The sequence below is a fragment of the Ranitomeya imitator genome, chromosome 1 (assembly GCF_032444005.1).
Source record: "Ranitomeya imitator isolate aRanImi1 chromosome 1, aRanImi1.pri, whole genome shotgun sequence".
NCBI classification, from domain to species: Eukaryota; Metazoa; Chordata; class Amphibia; order Anura; family Dendrobatidae; genus Ranitomeya; species Ranitomeya imitator.
Window position 1 is genome coordinate 984,459,882 of NC_091282.1, and position 17,144 is coordinate 984,477,025.

The window sequence follows — 17,144 nt, forward strand, 5'->3', positions numbered from 1 at the left end:
TAGCTAATGGCCAAATGATTGATCCAAGTGACGTGAGAGCTCAGAGGTTAATTTGTTGGGTTATGACTTGAAGTTGTTAACAATCTATGAAAGAAGGAAAACAAACATATATTATTGGCTGTTAGCATACATATAGTACTACACATTGCACAAAATAGATACTGATATTACAGAGGCTGTGCAGGTAAAAGATGCCTAGAAATACCAAAAAGAATAATGCCCCTAAAAATACACTTTACTGACAATTACTTTAAAATGAACAAATGTGTCTGAATATTTGTTCATTTAACAGTAATTGTCAATAAAAATATATCTTTAGGGGTATTTTTCGTTTTGATATTTTTAGTCTTCTTGACCCCTTTTCGGTCAAACGGTGCCTAAAACCTGGGTGTTGTAGTCAATAAAATTCAAATAAATCCTACTTACCTGCTGTCAAACTTCTGGATCCAGTGCAGGCAGTTTTGGGGTCTTAGTCTGCGATGACAGCATCAACCAGACAAAGGATCCCTGTGGCTGTGCAGCAGCGATCTGGTGACTTGAACCACAGTTCATTGAATGTTCTTCTGGTGACTCGCAGTTCACGTCACCTGACCGCTGCAGCCCATGACAAACCGCTGCAGTCCCATGGCTAGTTGAATGCCTCTGGAACCGGCACAGACAACAGAGAGGCCTGTGCTGCATCCAAGAGGGTGACAATAGGTAACTATGATTTATTTTGTTACATTTACAGAGTACAATCCCCAGGTAATGAACACCTTTTGAAGCCCTTTAGAGCTTTAGCGTACTTTTATGCTTACCTTCTGCAACAGTAGCTCCATTCTATTCAGAAATACTTCTGGGCTCTGTTCAGTGTAATTAGAACAAGGAGTGCAGCTCTAAAATGAAAGAAATAATAACTATACTTAGCAAAAAAATGTGGATACTTCATGATAGCAGGATCAGTAAACAGTCACGGTGTATAAAAGTCACACATATTGCATCAACTTTGAGAATTTTCCCATTTTTATGCCAGCTCTGATACTTTTCTTTACATGGATGGAACACAGTGTGAGGGTGTGTGGTCTAGCAAAGCCCAACAAATTCACTATAATTAACCCAAGAACGTGTGGTAAACTGTGGCAGAAATGTACTCCAGCTCATGGCTGTGTGCACCTCTTAATGACTGAATGATGAGTTCCTCCCATAATCTTTGTATTCACTGGCCAATATATTATGCAGGAGATATTTTAGAAATATAATGTAGTCTGCACTATGATCCATAGGAGTATAATCAGAAGCCTTTAGCGAACAATCATTTTACCAGTCAATGGTTGGTCCATGAAGCTCACGAGCCTCATGGACCAACCAGTGATTGGAAAAAACGATTGCTTGCTAAAGGCTTCTAATTACAGTCCTATAGATCATAGTGCAGACTACATTATATCTCTGATATATATATATATATATATATATATATATATATAGATGGACATATGGATATTGTAGGCAAAAGAGTGCTATGATCAGTGAGCTATTTTCTAGATATTCTATATGATATCACCTAAATACAGATGCGTCCACCCATAATTTTTCATAGATTTCAATAAGGACTCCATTTTTTCATATTATAAATGCAAGGTACAGTTGGCAAAACCCTTGATAGGCTACAAGTAATATCACAACAAACTGGGTGCCCATACATAGACATGTATAGCGTAAACATCTCCTGTCAGAATATTGCAAATCCATGGTCATCTCATGCCACACATACCCAGAAATGTTGGTGCAAGAAGACATCGGTACAGTAATTAATCTCCCCTATTATATTGCATCTTCATATCAGTACTTCAGAATAATGGAACTATATATGTAATTTGTTGGAAAAAAAGACTTACCTCACGGTCATGAGGGTTGCTGAGCTTTACTTTTCTTATACAATTGTCAAGATCTGGTTTGTTCTTTCTGGTTGCTACATGTAACTTGTGAGCTTGTGATTGAAAGCACTTTAAAGCTGTGTCTAGGCACTCTTCCTAAAAGTCAGAGAGAAACAGAAGACATTGAGTTATGATGAAAACTGTATTGATGTCTATTATAAAAAAAGAATTGCAAAAATACATCACTCATGACTTCAACTCAAGGTTTTTAGAACACTCACTTTTACCATATGTCCAAAAAAGCTGAGCTTGATTTAATGATTGATTGGCATTGAAATTGCAATTTTATCCCCTTGTGAACAACTTTACAATAAGCTGTTGTGTTGCACAATCTGAAGAGTAGAGCAATTTAATCTGGAACGTTAGCCAACTTCAGGGACACTTTAGATTTTGAGACGTGGAGCTTGGTTAACAGCAATATAGCGTAATCTCTAAACTAAGGAGTTAAGGTTGAGTAGGAATTAAAATACACAATTACTAATTAAAACTACTAAAAAACAAGAAATCTCTTCTCAAATGGGTTGTCTCAAGTTATAAGCCAACCCTGCTGTGTATCAGAGTTGACCAGCTTCCTAGGGAAGGAGTGCATGCTTTCAAGCTCTCTCCTTTAGAGATTGCAAGTGCTGCTCTGAAGCAAGTCAGCTTCAGTCCTCATTTGTTCCTCTGATGCTGCCGAGGCAAAGCTGCCTCTGCTATCAGCATGGTAGAGTGCACAGTTTGGGTCTCGCGGCATGACTATGTCTCTAATCCAAACTGTCAGCCTTCAAAAGTGGACTTCTTGCTGCAATCATGAAGATAGAAGGCAAAGAAGCAGTACGCTCCTAAAAAAGAATCCTTTAAAATAGGAGGTCATTAAAAGACTCATTTTTTTTTCTTTGTCAAATGTAAGGTTAGCTTAGATAGGTGGTTCAAACCTAGCAATAGGTAATATACATCTATATAGGATAATGATTTACAATTCTGAGTATGATGTACAATAAACATTGTACATGTATCACAAAATTCTGTTTGCTGCTGCCATTAAAATGACTTAAATAAATACAGATATAAAGCAGCTACAGTAAAGCTCTATGCTTCCTGTTTCAGGTTTCTACGGCAGGTGGAACTATTGACGTTTTAACTGAGAAAACAAGTGAAAGCAGGTTGATTTACTGCATATGATGTAATAGCCATGACTTTTGATGGCTGTTTAAGTCACAACATGTGGAAAAAGCTATGAATCTACTTGAAACTGAGAACCAAAATTCCTATTCAAAATTTTTAGTTCTAATTAAAATGTTCTAACCACAAATATTCTTAAGAAATCATAATAGGAAATATGGAAAGTGGGGTCTAATGAATCTGTGGAAATATATAGTCATATAAAGTCCTCATGCAAATTACAGTATTTAAAATTAAAATGCAGTCATTGTGACGTGGTCGGATGGCTTTTACATTTTTTTAATCAAAATGAATTATGTTAACTAAGCACCCTATTTTATTTTCATGCACTATTGCTGTTTATTTTACTGCAGAGGATGTGCTTATTATATTTTTATCTTGGGTTTTATCTGTTTAGTGGCCAGTGTGAACTTGTGCCTACACGCTGCATGCACAACAACTTATATTTCAATTCATCTCTTTAGGTTTTTTGTTTCAGTCTGTTTGCAGTAAGTGCAAATAAAGGTGTGGCCTGCCTTTTCCTCAAGCTGGACATTACATTCATGTGATTCCCCATGTCTGTGTGCCCATTAGCCAGGTCTGTCTTACTCAGCTCTTATCTACATGCACGTCACTTGAAAAATTGTAAAGTTTTAATACTAGAGGTTGGGACTCTCCCAAATAGGGTCACCATGGTGTGGTGGGATGGCTTTCTCTTTTTTTTGATCAAAATTATGTTAACTAAGCACCCTATATTATTTTCATGCACTATAGCTGTTTGTTTATTTATTTACTGCAGGGTATTCGCTTATTATTGTTTTTATCTTGGGTTTTGTAAAAAATCATAATAGGAAATATGGAAAGTGGGGTCTAATGAATCTATGGAAATATATAGTCATATAACGTTCTGATACGAATCACAATATTTAAAATTAAAGTGCAGTTTTTTTTCTCAAACTTCTTTGTGATAATTGATTGATTGCTTATGTTCCCCCGTAGCAGATTCTCCTCAGATTTTACATCCAGATTTACATGCAAAGTCTGCAGAATATTGTAGTTGCAGCAAAGTAGATGAGTTTCTAACTACTTGCCTGCTGTGCCCGGCGCCGATCTCTGCCGGGTCAGAGTGGTCACAGACTGCTCCTCCCAGCGATTCCGTTGCTTCCGTTACTTCCACACAGCAGCTGCTTCTCTTCCTCTCTGTTGATGAGGTGTGACTGCTGAAATCGTGCTGATTAACAGTCTTCTCCTCATTGCCTAATTGTGGAAAGCCGGATGTCAATCAGCATGATGTCGGCAGACACACCACATCAGCAGAGCAGCTCAGAAGAGGAAGACCTGGGATGGTGACATTAAGCAGCAGAATCATCGTCAGGAGTGGTCTGTGACAGCTCAGAGTCGGTGTCGGGTAGAACAGGCAGACAATTAGTAGCTACTTGCCTGTTAGTTGTTAGGCATGTAGGTATGTAGGTTGTTGCCACATTGTCAAGAACCCATGCCTTCACCTGTGCTTGCCATAAATATATGGGAACTTATGGCAATCTTATGAAGCAACTGCAGTATGGCAGTACATTCTAAGGCTATGCTCACACTGATAATTTTAGCAGAGTTCAAAAATCATTAGGTTTATTGGAGGCATTTTTCTTTTCCTGAAGCATTTCCTATTACAGTCATAAAGAGGTTTTGAAATGTCTTTTTTTTTCCTTTAAGATGCCCAGGTCTTTTTTTTTCCTGAAATCTTCTTTGCAACTTTTTGATTGGATAGTGGCAAATTTGAAGACATTTCCTTCAGGATTCTTTTTTTTTTCAAAACCTTATAGAAAAAAAAGCTGAAAATTCCTCATGTGAACAGCAAAGTGGATTTCCCTTATCAATGAATTGGAATGGTTTTCAAAAAGCTTTCAAAATGGTTTTGGAAGGAAATTTCCTCCACAAACCTCATTATGAACATAGCCTTAGTGGTTTGCTTACAAAGACTAATGCTAATTGGTACTCAGTCATATGTTATAACAGGAAAGAAGAGAAATCCAGCTCGGAAGTAAAATCAAAAATTCTTTAATTCAGAATTTTAAAAACAAAAAAGAAGAAAGGAAAAACGGCTGCTGGACATGAGCCGGTGAAATGCCGTACAGCATGGCATTAGGGCATTCAGCGTGTAGCAGAGATGCTTGTCCGTGCTCGGATCTCTTTCAAGGACTATGAAAGCATCAAAAGGGGTGAGCTGAATTTTCCTTTTTTCTCACTCAGTCAGACGTTGACAGGTGAGCTCTGTTAGGTATTTAATTTGCATTCTGTGAGGAACGTTGACACTAAGAAAGTTCTAACGTCCTAGGAAACCACAATTTCTGTTTTATGAGAATATTTTACAGTAACTGAGCTGGAAATATGTGCATCATGGCATATATTTCCACTCGAATCAGCTTGTTTCAAATCATACAAACACGCAAAAAATAGCTGATGGAGCTATACGAAAGTAAAATGCTGTATAGCAATATTGATAGAAAGTCAAAAGCACAGCACAAAGTATCATTTGTTGTGGACGCACAGATCAGAGGCAGAGAAAGCCCCCAGGAAATCAAAAGTGAACAGTATAAACCAGCGATATACATATTTGTGTTAATTCTTTGTACTTTAAATAGCAGAAAATCCATCCGGTTGAATGTGTCGAATTTAGACTTTGACCAGCCTGAATAGATGCCTGATATAGGTTCAGGACAGGGAGGCTATTACAGCCTTTGGAGGAGTTTATTATTTTCCAAGCTAATTTTCTTCAATAAATAGTTGCAAAATTGGATGCAATGAAGAAAGTCCAACACTGTGCGAGAAACATCTTTTGAACTGATAGCTCAATGATTCATCAAATTTATTAATAACTAATTGCATCTTAATAAATTTGGCACAAAATAAATGGCAGTCTTGATAAACGACCTATTTCTGTGAAGATGTAAGCATTTTCAGAATGCTGGTTTTCAATTTCCCATCAACAAACTAACAGTTCTTTTATGGCAACCTGTTGACTGCTGGCTGATTTTACCAGTTATGGCAGGAAATTTGGATTGTGACTTAACAGGGCTTGTAAATGGTCTGATTTCAGAATATATATTCTATTAGCAAAACACTAGTAAAGGGGTTTTCCAACCATGTGAAGTGATTGCATATATGCTAGAACAAGCTATCATTTACTGATTGATGGTAGTTGACTGCTGCAGCCATAATGGCATTTTAGTACTAGAGAAGTGCTCAGCCCCAGATATTGACCCTTTGCTGACAATGGATTAACTGAAGTGTGCTGTCTCTTGGTTCCTATATTCTCAAGATCAGCAGGGGTCCCACATGTTAGTAACAACTTATCATTATTTTCATGTTGTTTTACTATTATAAGATAGGAATACCTGGAAATTTTCATTCCTTTAAGTGACCCTATGCTTTATGGTAAAACATCCTACAAAAATAAATGCCTAAAAATAAACATCTTCTGGGACTAAAGGCTTAAAACTGTTATGAAACCACTACTTTATTGCCCCATTTTACCATGTAGGTCTCCATAATAGCTGTATACATAAAGCAGTAGGATTTTATTAGCTATATCTCTTTGTAATTTCTTCATGGTTTCTTTTTTTGCTATACTAAAGCAGCCTGTTACAGTATAAGTTCAGTAAAGGAGCACACTCTTTCAATGGAAATGGCTATTCAAAAAAACAATGAGTGGGAAAATTTTATAGTTTACAGTATATCTTTAGCAATCATGCAAAGGTCTCCTTCTGTCTCATGCTCTGTGTTTCCCTGTCTCACTCTCGGTCTCCAACAGTCGCGGTCTCTGGGTATCGGTCTTTTTCTCATTTTCGATCTCTAACTTAGTCTCAGTCTTAGATTTCCCCTTCGACAAGTTACAAAATAGTTTCTCTTAAAAATGTTTCAACACTTTGTTTAAAAGGTCCATTTTTCTTTAGCCCTAGATATTTATCAGCATGGTATAAATGGTTCTGAAAAAAAGTATTTTTGTACAATATAGTACAAATATAGACTACTGTATATAGATCAATATAGACAATCAAGATTAAGAAATTCATAATGAACACTACTGGCACTCTGCTATATTCCGTGTATTTCATTTTGATCCTGAGGCCATTATTTGAACTCCTGCCTTGTATGAACAAATATACAGGTATACAGATATGTAAGTAATTCAGAGCCTTACAACCAATGACCGGGATCTAAACCTGGGGCTGTATAAGGATATTATATGCTTTCTACTACTGAAAAAAAGCCTAAAATCCTATAGTGAGGATCTGGAGGAAGGCAAAAGCCATAAAAATCATTATTATAAATTTCAAGATGGACATTCGACTTCCTCTTGAGCAAAAAATATTAACGTGTACTTGTCTCATGTGACTGTTTAGAATAGGCTGTATATTAGGATCACACTATTTTTGGCCATTTTATGACTTGTAATCCTGTATAATAGCCCCAAGTGAGCTGGCAGTCTGACTTGTGCTGTGAAAGATGAATTTTCGTTTTTTTCTTTCTTCATCAGAATGGTTGTCTTTTTGACTGCCACCATTTAAAGTGGTTTTCTGGGTTTAACATCTTATGGCCCTTAGGTTAACAGTGGGAAAAACAGTAAGCTTAGCTGATACTCGCATTTCTCTGTACCGATGACAACTTTCTGCCCCAGTCTCTATTTACAGGCTGCAGTACTAACATGCACATCACCGCGGGAGCCAATCATATAGCTCAGTAGCTAGTGCTGTCTACATTGACCAAGAAGCTGAATTCAGTGATTGGCTGCAGTGGTGCTCTGTAGTCATGATGATATTACTGCTTCAGCTTGTAAACAGAGACTTGGGCAGCAACAGAGACCCACTGCAAGAGTAGGGAACGGTGCGTACAAGCTCAGGTAATTGTTTTATCGCTCTGCTTGCCTATGGGTGATAACATGTTGAAACTGAAAAAAAAAAACACTTTAAGGCTATCCTCTTTCTCCTGTACAACCACTTGTTAAACACACGTTTAACAGTTTTATCTAAGACCAATTAATATAGGTATGTAAATGAGTGTCACTTAATATACTCCTCTTTTTTGAAGATATTAAACCATGTATATGTAAATAAAAAACATGGACAATTTGCTCTGAATAAATCTACCAGATCAATTCCTAATCTGTACCTAAATAAATTAAAGCTGAAATCTACTGTATACCTATAGGACCCTGACTACCTACTTTATACATGAAGTTCTGTTCTTTTACTCATGTAATTACATATATTATATGTATGGTAACATAAGTTATGAGTCGCAGCCAAATGTCATCTCTCAGAAACCCCTCTGCATATATCTGCCTGTTTAGCCATGTCATATATTAGTAGAGCAATGAGTTTCATTCTTTGTGGTTAATGTAAGTATAAGACATCCTATTTGAACATCTTCTTTTTGAAAAAAAAAACCTTCTTGTGCACATGGTTGGTGTTTGCGGTTGTGTTTGTTGCATGTGTATGCAAGAAAACTGTATTACTCATTACACACGTTTCTGTTTTGCTTTGTGTATAATCGCTAAAAGCAGTAACTGAACTCCTGTGTTTTCTATATGTGGCACATTGCTCTACTTTAGGCTGTAACTAAAATGAAAAATGCTTTTTCCTCTGACACGGTAAGTCTGGGGCTTGTTATAAAACTATACACAAATAGACTATTTAATTACTCTTATGGGTAATTGCCAGTGTTGAGTGAATGTGCTCGGATAAGGTGTGATCCGAACACGCTTGGGTGCTAACCGAGTGTTTTCAGCATGCTCAAAAAAATATTTTTGAGTCCCCGCGGCTGTTCTACAGCCACCACACATGCATAGATAGCCTGTTTGTCAGGCAATCCCTGCATGGGTTGAGACTGTCAAACAGCTACGAGACATGCAAATGCATGAACTTGAACATATTTTTTTCAACCACGAAACACACGAGCATGCTCGGATAAAGCTTTATCTAATCATGTTCACAAATCACTAGTAATTCCCAAATTTATTTTACATTAGATTAAATATTTGATTAATTCACTTTTGTATTTATTGACAGCTTTCTGAAATATTTGTTAATTAAATATTCAGAAAATTAAAATTGAGTCTGAGATTATGAAATCCTGTTAGCAATTTAAATTTAACAATATGACTTTTTTCTTTTTTACCTTGACATCTATTCTTGAAAAGCATAACTAAAGGACAGACCTCTTTAATGTGCTTTAATCATCAGACTTAACAATGTAGGTGGATGAAGAGTTGTAGTAATGACTCATAGCTTAGTAGAATTTTTAAGAATTTACAAAATTGTCTAAAATATCATTTCGACTAGAAACACAATAGAATCATATCACGGCTTAATAGTTACTATATGACCACTATTTGAACTCAGATTATTTTTACAGCAAATGTATAATTTCTGTAGACACTGATATGAAACTGATTAAAGTTTTGAGTTAGAGGGGATAATAAAGTCTACAAGGGAACATAATACTATTAGTTCGATTTCTAACAACACAATATTATTTATTAATAGTGAAAGTCCAGGAAAAGTTAGTTACCACCAGCAAGAGAGCAAATACTTATGGTAAAACGTATTATACCTTCAGCGAAAAGAGCAAAAAGAACTCTAATTTATAATTGAATTAATAAGTTCTTCTTACCTTCACATCAGTTGGTACATGAAAAGAAAGCGGATGCTGGAGAAAGAAAAACATGACATTTTGCATTAGATTTGCACAATCACAGCATCAAAGTAGCAGTGAATGCAAAGAAGTTTATACTTACGGTTTTATTGGCAATCTGATTGATCTTTTTGACCACTTTCTGGATTTCTCGACATCGATAGATGTTTAGTGAAGCTGCATGTAAGAGAACAGTTAATGCCAGGAAACACAAGCATTTTAATAGCATTTTGCCCATGTCTCTACAAACTCTTCTGGTGTTCACTCAGAATTGAATTTTGAATGATCTCATATTGACAACATACCAATTTATCTGCAATTGACAGAATCATAGGTCCCACCCATTTCTTGTGGAAAGCTTTGCAGAATGGATGAATGAGTAATCGTTTTTCTTTTCCACTGGCTATGTGTACGTCTATTCGTACGTGTGGGTGGTGGGTGGAGACAGAAGTTAATGAACGGGGAGGGAAAAGAACACAAATTGTGAATTCCAGCATATAATACAAGAAATTCACCTGACTCAGGTGTGGGTAGGAGAAAATAACTATTTTCCACTATACTTTTGGGACATTTTAAAATCCAGCTTAACCTAATTGACTAATAATATTTTACTGATTCTCTTGACAATTTTTTATAAAATTTGGTCAAGTGAAGACCAACATGTTTAAATGGTTGTATGAATGAAGAGAGTCAAAGAAAATTGTGTTAACTTGTTTTATCTTTTTTTTTTAAATTAATATCTGTTAATATAAAGTTTAAAAGAAATATTTATCATTATTGTCTTTTTTTAAAGTATGTTAGTGCGCCTTCTTCAGCAATTATAGAAAATTGTCCCTGGCTTCTAAATCCTTATACTAAATTACTGTGAGAAATGTTTTACTTTGAAGCTAGTAATAAGGATTCTTTGAACAGTGTTTTTTTCTATTATTTGAAACTGCGTGTAAAATGCAATTTTTCTTTAATGTCACAAGCTTATTTATGCTCTTTTTCAAATGCGTTTTTGGCAGGATTTTTATCTTGTCCTTGTTCATTGAATTTTCCTGCCTTTTACCAACATCAAGTAAATTAAAAAGATAACTTTGAGCACAAAAATCTTACAAATCAAAATATAGTGAAATTTAAAATCGTGCAAACACTATCTATAATGTTATGTAACATCAAGCAACATAATTTTTGGCAAAAAAAATGCAAGCAAAAATGCCACTAACTTGACTAAAGTTTGTGGACAGGCCCATTCCCCCAAACATATGTCCTGTTTGGCTAATAGTGTAGTAATGAGCAGATAGTCCCACCTGTCTCCTTCCAGCTCGCTTAGGGATCATTCAGACTTCCATGCTTTTCATGTATGAGGAAAACGTTCCTAGTTTCTTCAGTGATTTTGTTCAGTTTTATCACACTTTCATCAACGTGTCATCTGAGCTTCACTTGAGTTTGGTCCAAGTTTCATATGAGTGCTATCTGTGAACAACACAGAGCTCATAAGAGAAAAATTGACTTCTGAATGACCCTTTAGCAATCACTGCGCTCATGGATGGAGGGGATCTTTTTAATAAGTATAAGCTTATAAGTATAAGTTGCTATATACAGTGGGGCAAAAAAGTATTTAGTCAGTCAGCAATAGTGCAAGTTCCACCACTTAAAAAGATGAGAGGCGTCTGTAATTTACATCATAGGTAGACCTCAACTATGGGAGACAAACTGAGAAAAAAAAATCCAGAAAATCACATTGTCTGTTTTTTTAACATTTTATTTGCATATTATGGTGGAAAATAAGTATTTGGTCAGAAACAAACAATCAAGTTTTCAGGCTCTCACAGACCTGTAACTTCTTCTTTAAGAGTCTCCTCTTTCCTCCACTCATTACCTGTAGTAATGGCACCTGTTTAAACTTGTTATCAGTATAAAAAGACACCTATGCACACCCTCAAACAGTCTGACTCCAAACTCCACTATGGTGAAGACCAAAGAGCTGTCAAAGGACACCAGAAACAAAATTGTAGCCCTGCACCAGGCTGGGAAGACTGAATCTGCAATAGCCAACCAGCTTGGAGTGAAAAAATCAACAGTGGGAGCAATAATTAGAAAATGGAAGACATACAAGACCACTGATAATCTCCCTCGATCTGGGGCTCCATGCAAAATCCCACCCCGTGGGGTCAGAATGATCACAAGAACGGTGAGCAAAAATCCCAGAACCACGCGGGGGGACCTAGTGAATGAACTGCAGAGAGCTGGTACCAATGTAACAAGGCCTACCATAAGTAACACACTACACCACCATGGACTCAGATCCTGCAGTGCCAGACGTGTCCCACTGCTTAAGCCAGTACATGTCCGGGCCCGTCTGAAGTTTGCTAGAGAGCATTTGGATGATCCAGAGGAGTTTTGGGAGAATGTCCTATGGTCTGATGAAACCAAACTGGAACTATTTGGCAGAAACACAACTTGTCATGTTTGGAGGAAAAAGAATACTGAGTTGCATCCATCAAACACCATACCTACTGTAAAGCATGGTGGTGGAAACATCATGCTTTGGGGCTGTTTCTCTGCAAAGGGACCAGGACGACTGATCCGGGTACATGAAAGAATGAATGGGGCCATGTATCGTGAGATTTTGAGTGCAAACCTCCTTCCATCAGCAAGGGCATTGAAGATGAAACGTGGCTGGGTCTTTCAACATGACAATGATCCAAAGCACACCGCCAGGGCAACGAAGGAGTGGCTTCGTAAGAAGCATTTCAAGGTCCTGGAGTGGCCTAGCCAGTCTCCAGATCTCAACCCTATAGAAAACCTTTGGAGGGAGTTGAAAGTCCGTGTTGCCAAGCGAAAAGCCAAAAACATCACTGCTCTAGAGGAGATCTGAATGGAGGAATGGGCCAACATACCAACAACAGTGTGTGGCAACCTTGTGAAGACTTACAGAAAACGTTTGACCTCTGTCATTGCCAACACAGGATATATTACAAAGTATTGAGATGAAATTTTGTTTCTGACCAAATACTTATTTTCCACCATAATATGCAAATAAAATGTTAAAAAAACAGACAATGTGATTTTCTGGATTTTTTTTTCTCAGTTTGTCTACCATAGTTGAGGTCTACCTATGATGTAAATTACAGACGCCTCTCATCTTTTTAAGAGGTGGAACTTGCACTATTGCTGACTGACTAAATACTTTTTTGCCCCACTGTATATATAAAATGCTCTTTTAAATATGTATAAGTTTCTAATAAGTATGCTGTCAGTGTATTTTCTGATCATTCCTATTAGTCAACCATATTTTTGTGCAGCGCAGAACATAACTTTCCCTAAACATTGTCAATACTTTTTTTTTTAAATCATTGTATCAATTTTTTCTACTATTTGCCCTTTTGAAAACTAAAAACTTGGGGCCAAAGCAACATTTCCGTGGAAAAAATGGCACTTCTTAATTTTCCCAGCAAAATGTTATACAATTTCATGAATCACCTGAGGGTTAACCCCTTCACCTCCAGGCGATTTTCCATTTTTCGTTTTCATTTTTTTCCGCCCCTTCTTCCAGGAGCCTTAACTGTTGTATTTTTTCATCATTATAGCAATATGAGCACTTGGTTTTTGTGCAATGAGTTATATTTTTTAATGACACCATTGATTTTACATATATAAATAGGCCAAGGGGGGTCTATAATTCAGCCAATCAGCTAAATAGTATAGTTCAGTCCTCGGAAAAAATATATAATCATATAGATCAATCCGAGGCTCCAAAATCAATTATGCCAAAATAATTTATTAGACCAAACATACAGTAACCAACGTTTCGGCTACGATAAGCCTTTATCAAGGTAAGGATCTGTATGTGGTATAAGAAATAAGGGCTGAGAGAAGTGGGGTATGCGGGATCCCAGGATACAGCCGCAGTGTGAAGACACTGACGGTGTCTTCACACTGCGGCTGTATCCTGGGATCCCGCATACCCCACTTCTCTCAGCCCTTATTTCTTATACCACATACAGATCCTTACCTTGATAAAGGCTTATCGTAGCCGAAACGTTGGTTACTGTATGTTTGGTCTAATAAATTATTTTGGCATAATTGATTTTGGAGCCTCGGATTGATCTATATGACCATTGATTTTACCACATAGTTTACTGGAAAACAGGAAAACAAGTTCCAAGTGCAGAGAAATTGCAAAAAAAAGGACAATTCCACAATTGTTTTTTTTATTTACAATGTTTACTATATGGTAAAACTGACATGGTAGTATGATTCCCCAGGTCAGTACGAGTATGCAGATGCCAAATATGTACAGGTTCTTTTTTATTTAAGTGGTGAAACAAAATCAGAAATTTGCAGGAAAACCGTTTTTACATTTGTCACTATTTTCCAAGACTTGTAATGTTTGATTTTTTCGAGATATAGTGCTGGTTGAGGGCTTATTTTTTGTGCCCTGAGCTGATGTTTTTATTGATACAATTTTGGGCTAGATACGATGTTTTCATTGCCTGTTATTGCATTTTATTGCAATGTTGCGGAGACCAAAAACTTAATTTTAGCATTTTGATTTTTTTCTCATCATGCCGTTTGCCAATCAGGTGAATTTACGTTATTTATTGATCGGACATTTCTGAACACAGCGATACCAAATATGTGTATTTTTTATTGAATTATTTTTAATGGGGCAAACGGGGGGCTTTTGTGTTTTTAATTTTTTAAGTATTTTATTAAACTTTTTTTTCTACATTTCACTTAATGTAATAGTCCCCTTAGGAGACTTGAAGTAGGGATCATACTATTGTCTGTGCTGTACATAGCAGGGCTTCAGCCATTCTCACAATCTCTTATGAACGTTTGCCAGGAGCCAGTGTTCATGGATCATCGTGATGACAGGCACAGAGGTGTTCTGCAGACCCCCAACTGACATGACCACCCAAGCATCCCGTGATCACGTGACGAGTGAAGATTGCCGAGGTTTGTGACGTGCTTCCGGCCAGCGTATTTAAATGCTACTGTCAGTGATAGACAGCTTCATTTAACTAGTTAACAGCCTCAGGTGGACCCATCCATGTCTGTTAGAGGCACTTCATGGCTGATTAAATCAGCCATCAAGTGTGGGTAAAGATGGAGCCCGCATTAAAGCAGGGACACGGCCGATTACGTATATTTATGTCATCGGTTGTGTAGGGGTTAAAAATGATTACTACACCATAGATGAATTCATTGACAGGTGTAGTTTCCAAAATTGGTTCACTTGTGCAGGGTTTCTACTGTTTTGGCATGTCAGGGCTCTTCAAATATGACATGGTATCCACAATCTATTCCAGCCAAAATTACGCTTTAAAATTCTAGTAGCACTCCTTCCCTTCCAAGCCTTTCAGTGTGCCTGAATAGTAGTTTGCTAAGTGTGAACAGGTGCTGAAGCTAGAGTCCCAACTCATATATAGCCAAGTAAATAAGGCAGCACACTGCAGCGCTAGAACATGCAAACTTGAAATACGAAATTTGAACTGCATTACTGCACTAGAAATATGAAAAATGAGAGCGTTTAGTGCATAAAAATGGCCAATTTTATGTGTACCTGGTAGCCCCTTTACGGCATCTCTCTTATACCAGGTCCTACACTTGCCTTACCTTGCTGAGAATAAACGTCTCCATCTGAATGGGTACATGTGAAACCTCTTCCTAGACTAAAATTCTCTCTCTCTGTGGAGGGGTATTGGACCTGCTGTAATAAAACACCTGTGGCTAGGAGACGGAGTGCACGATCAGAAGGCTAAAGAATACATTTCAAAAACCTGACCGGCACATCCAAACATAGACTAAGTGTGAACAGGTGCTGAACCTAGAGTCGCCAACTCGTATATAGCCAAGTAAATAAGGCAGCACACTGCAGCGCTAGAACATGCAAACTTGAAATACGAAATTTGAACTGCATTACTGCACTAGAAATATGAAAAATGAGAGTGTTTAGCGCATAAAAATGGCCAATTTTATGTGTACCTGGTAGCCCCTTTACGGCATCTCTCTTATACCAGGTCCTACACTTGCCTTACCTCGCTGAGAATAAACGTCTCCATCTGAATGGGTACTGTTGTGAATTCTGTTTTCGGGCTCCCTCCTGTGGTCATGAATGGTACTTCGGCTGGTTCTGTCCATGGACTTTCTCTGATGCCTGTGGGTGTTTCTGAGTTTCCTTCTACAGGTGACGAGGCTAATTCGTTAGTGGGCTGCTCTATTTAACTCCACTTGGATCCTTGTCTGATGCCAGCTGTCAATGTTGTAGCATTGGTCTAGTTCGCTCCTGGATCTTCCTGGTTACCTGCTTCCTCCAGCAGAAGCTAAGTTTTGCTTGGCTTTTTTCTTCTTTGCTATTTTTTCTGTCCAGCATGCTTATGTGAATTTTGCCTTGCTTGCTGGAAGCTCTGGGACGCAGAGGGGCGCCTCCGCTCCGTTAGTCGGTGTGGAAGGTATTTTTCCCTGCACTCTCTGTGTGGCTTTTGTAGGGTTTTTGCTGACTGCAAAGTGACCTTTCCTATCTTCTGTCTGTTTAGTAAGTCGGGCCTCTCTTTGCTAAATCTATTTCATCTCTGTGTTTGTGATTTCATCTTACTCACAGTCAATATACAGTTAGGTCCATATATATTTGGACAGAGACAGCATTTTTCTAATTTTTTTTATAGACATTACCACAATGAATTTTAAACAAAACAATTCAGATGCAGTTGAAGTTCAGACTTTCAGCTTTCATTTGAGGGTATCCACATTAAAATTGGATGACGGGTTTAGGAGTTTCAGCTCCTTAACATGTGCCACCCTGTTTTTAAAGGGACCAAAAGTAATTGGACAATTGACTCCAAGGCTATTTCATGGACAGATATGGGCAATCCCTTCGTTATGTCATTCTCAATTAAGCAGATAAAAGGCCTGGAGTTGATTTGAGGTGCTTGCTTTTGGAAGGTTTTGCTGTGAAGTAAACATTTGGTCAAAGGAGCTCTCCATGCAGGGGAAACAAGCCATCCTTAAGCTGCGAAAACAGAAAAAACCCATCCAAGAAATTGCTAGAATATTAGGAGTGGCAAAATCTACAGATTGGTATATCCTGAGAAAGAAAGAAAGCACTGGTGAACTCTTCAATGCAAAAAGACCTGGGCGCCCACGGAAGATAACAGTGGTGGATGATCGCAGAATAATCTCCATGGTGAAGAGAAACCCCTTCACAACAGCCAACCAAGTGAACAACACTCTCCAGGAGGTAGGCGTATCAATATCCAAATCTACCATAAAGAGAAGACTGCATGAAAGTAAATACAGAGGGTTCACTGCACGGTGCAAGCCACTCATAAGCATCAAGAATAAAAAGGCTAGACTGGACTCTGCTAAAAAACATCTAAAAAAGCCAGCACAGTTCTGGAAGAACATTCTTTG

General features: G+C 37.6%; 1 protein-coding gene across 1 annotated transcript; it reads right to left on the bottom strand.

Moving 5' to 3' along the window:
- Positions 1 to 60: 60 nt before the first annotated feature.
- Positions 61 to 9,981, bottom strand: IL21 (interleukin 21). Its single transcript, XM_069743196.1, has 5 exons — positions 9,847 to 9,981; positions 9,723 to 9,758; positions 1,875 to 2,009; positions 798 to 875; positions 61 to 84 (listed from the first exon to the last, which is right to left on the bottom strand). Exons 1-5 carry the CDS (start codon positions 9,979 to 9,981, stop codon positions 61 to 63), a joined length of 408 nt encoding a protein of 135 aa, XP_069599297.1.
- Between the last annotated feature and the right edge of the window lie 7,163 nt (positions 9,982 to 17,144).

Excerpts from the sequence above, each read along its gene's own strand:
- IL21 (XM_069743196.1), bottom strand. The coding sequence starts at position 9,981 with ATGGGCAAAATGCTATTAAAATGCTTGTGTTTCCTGGCATTAACTGTT. Across the intron at positions 9,759-9,846 it reads ATCAGATTGCCAATAAAACC|CATCCGCTTTCTTTTCATGT; the intron begins GTAAGTATAAAC and ends TTCTTTCTCCAG. Across the intron at positions 876-1,874 it reads GCAACCCTCATGACCGTGAG|AGCTGCACTCCTTGTTCTAA; the intron begins GTAAGTCTTTTT and ends CTTTCATTTTAG.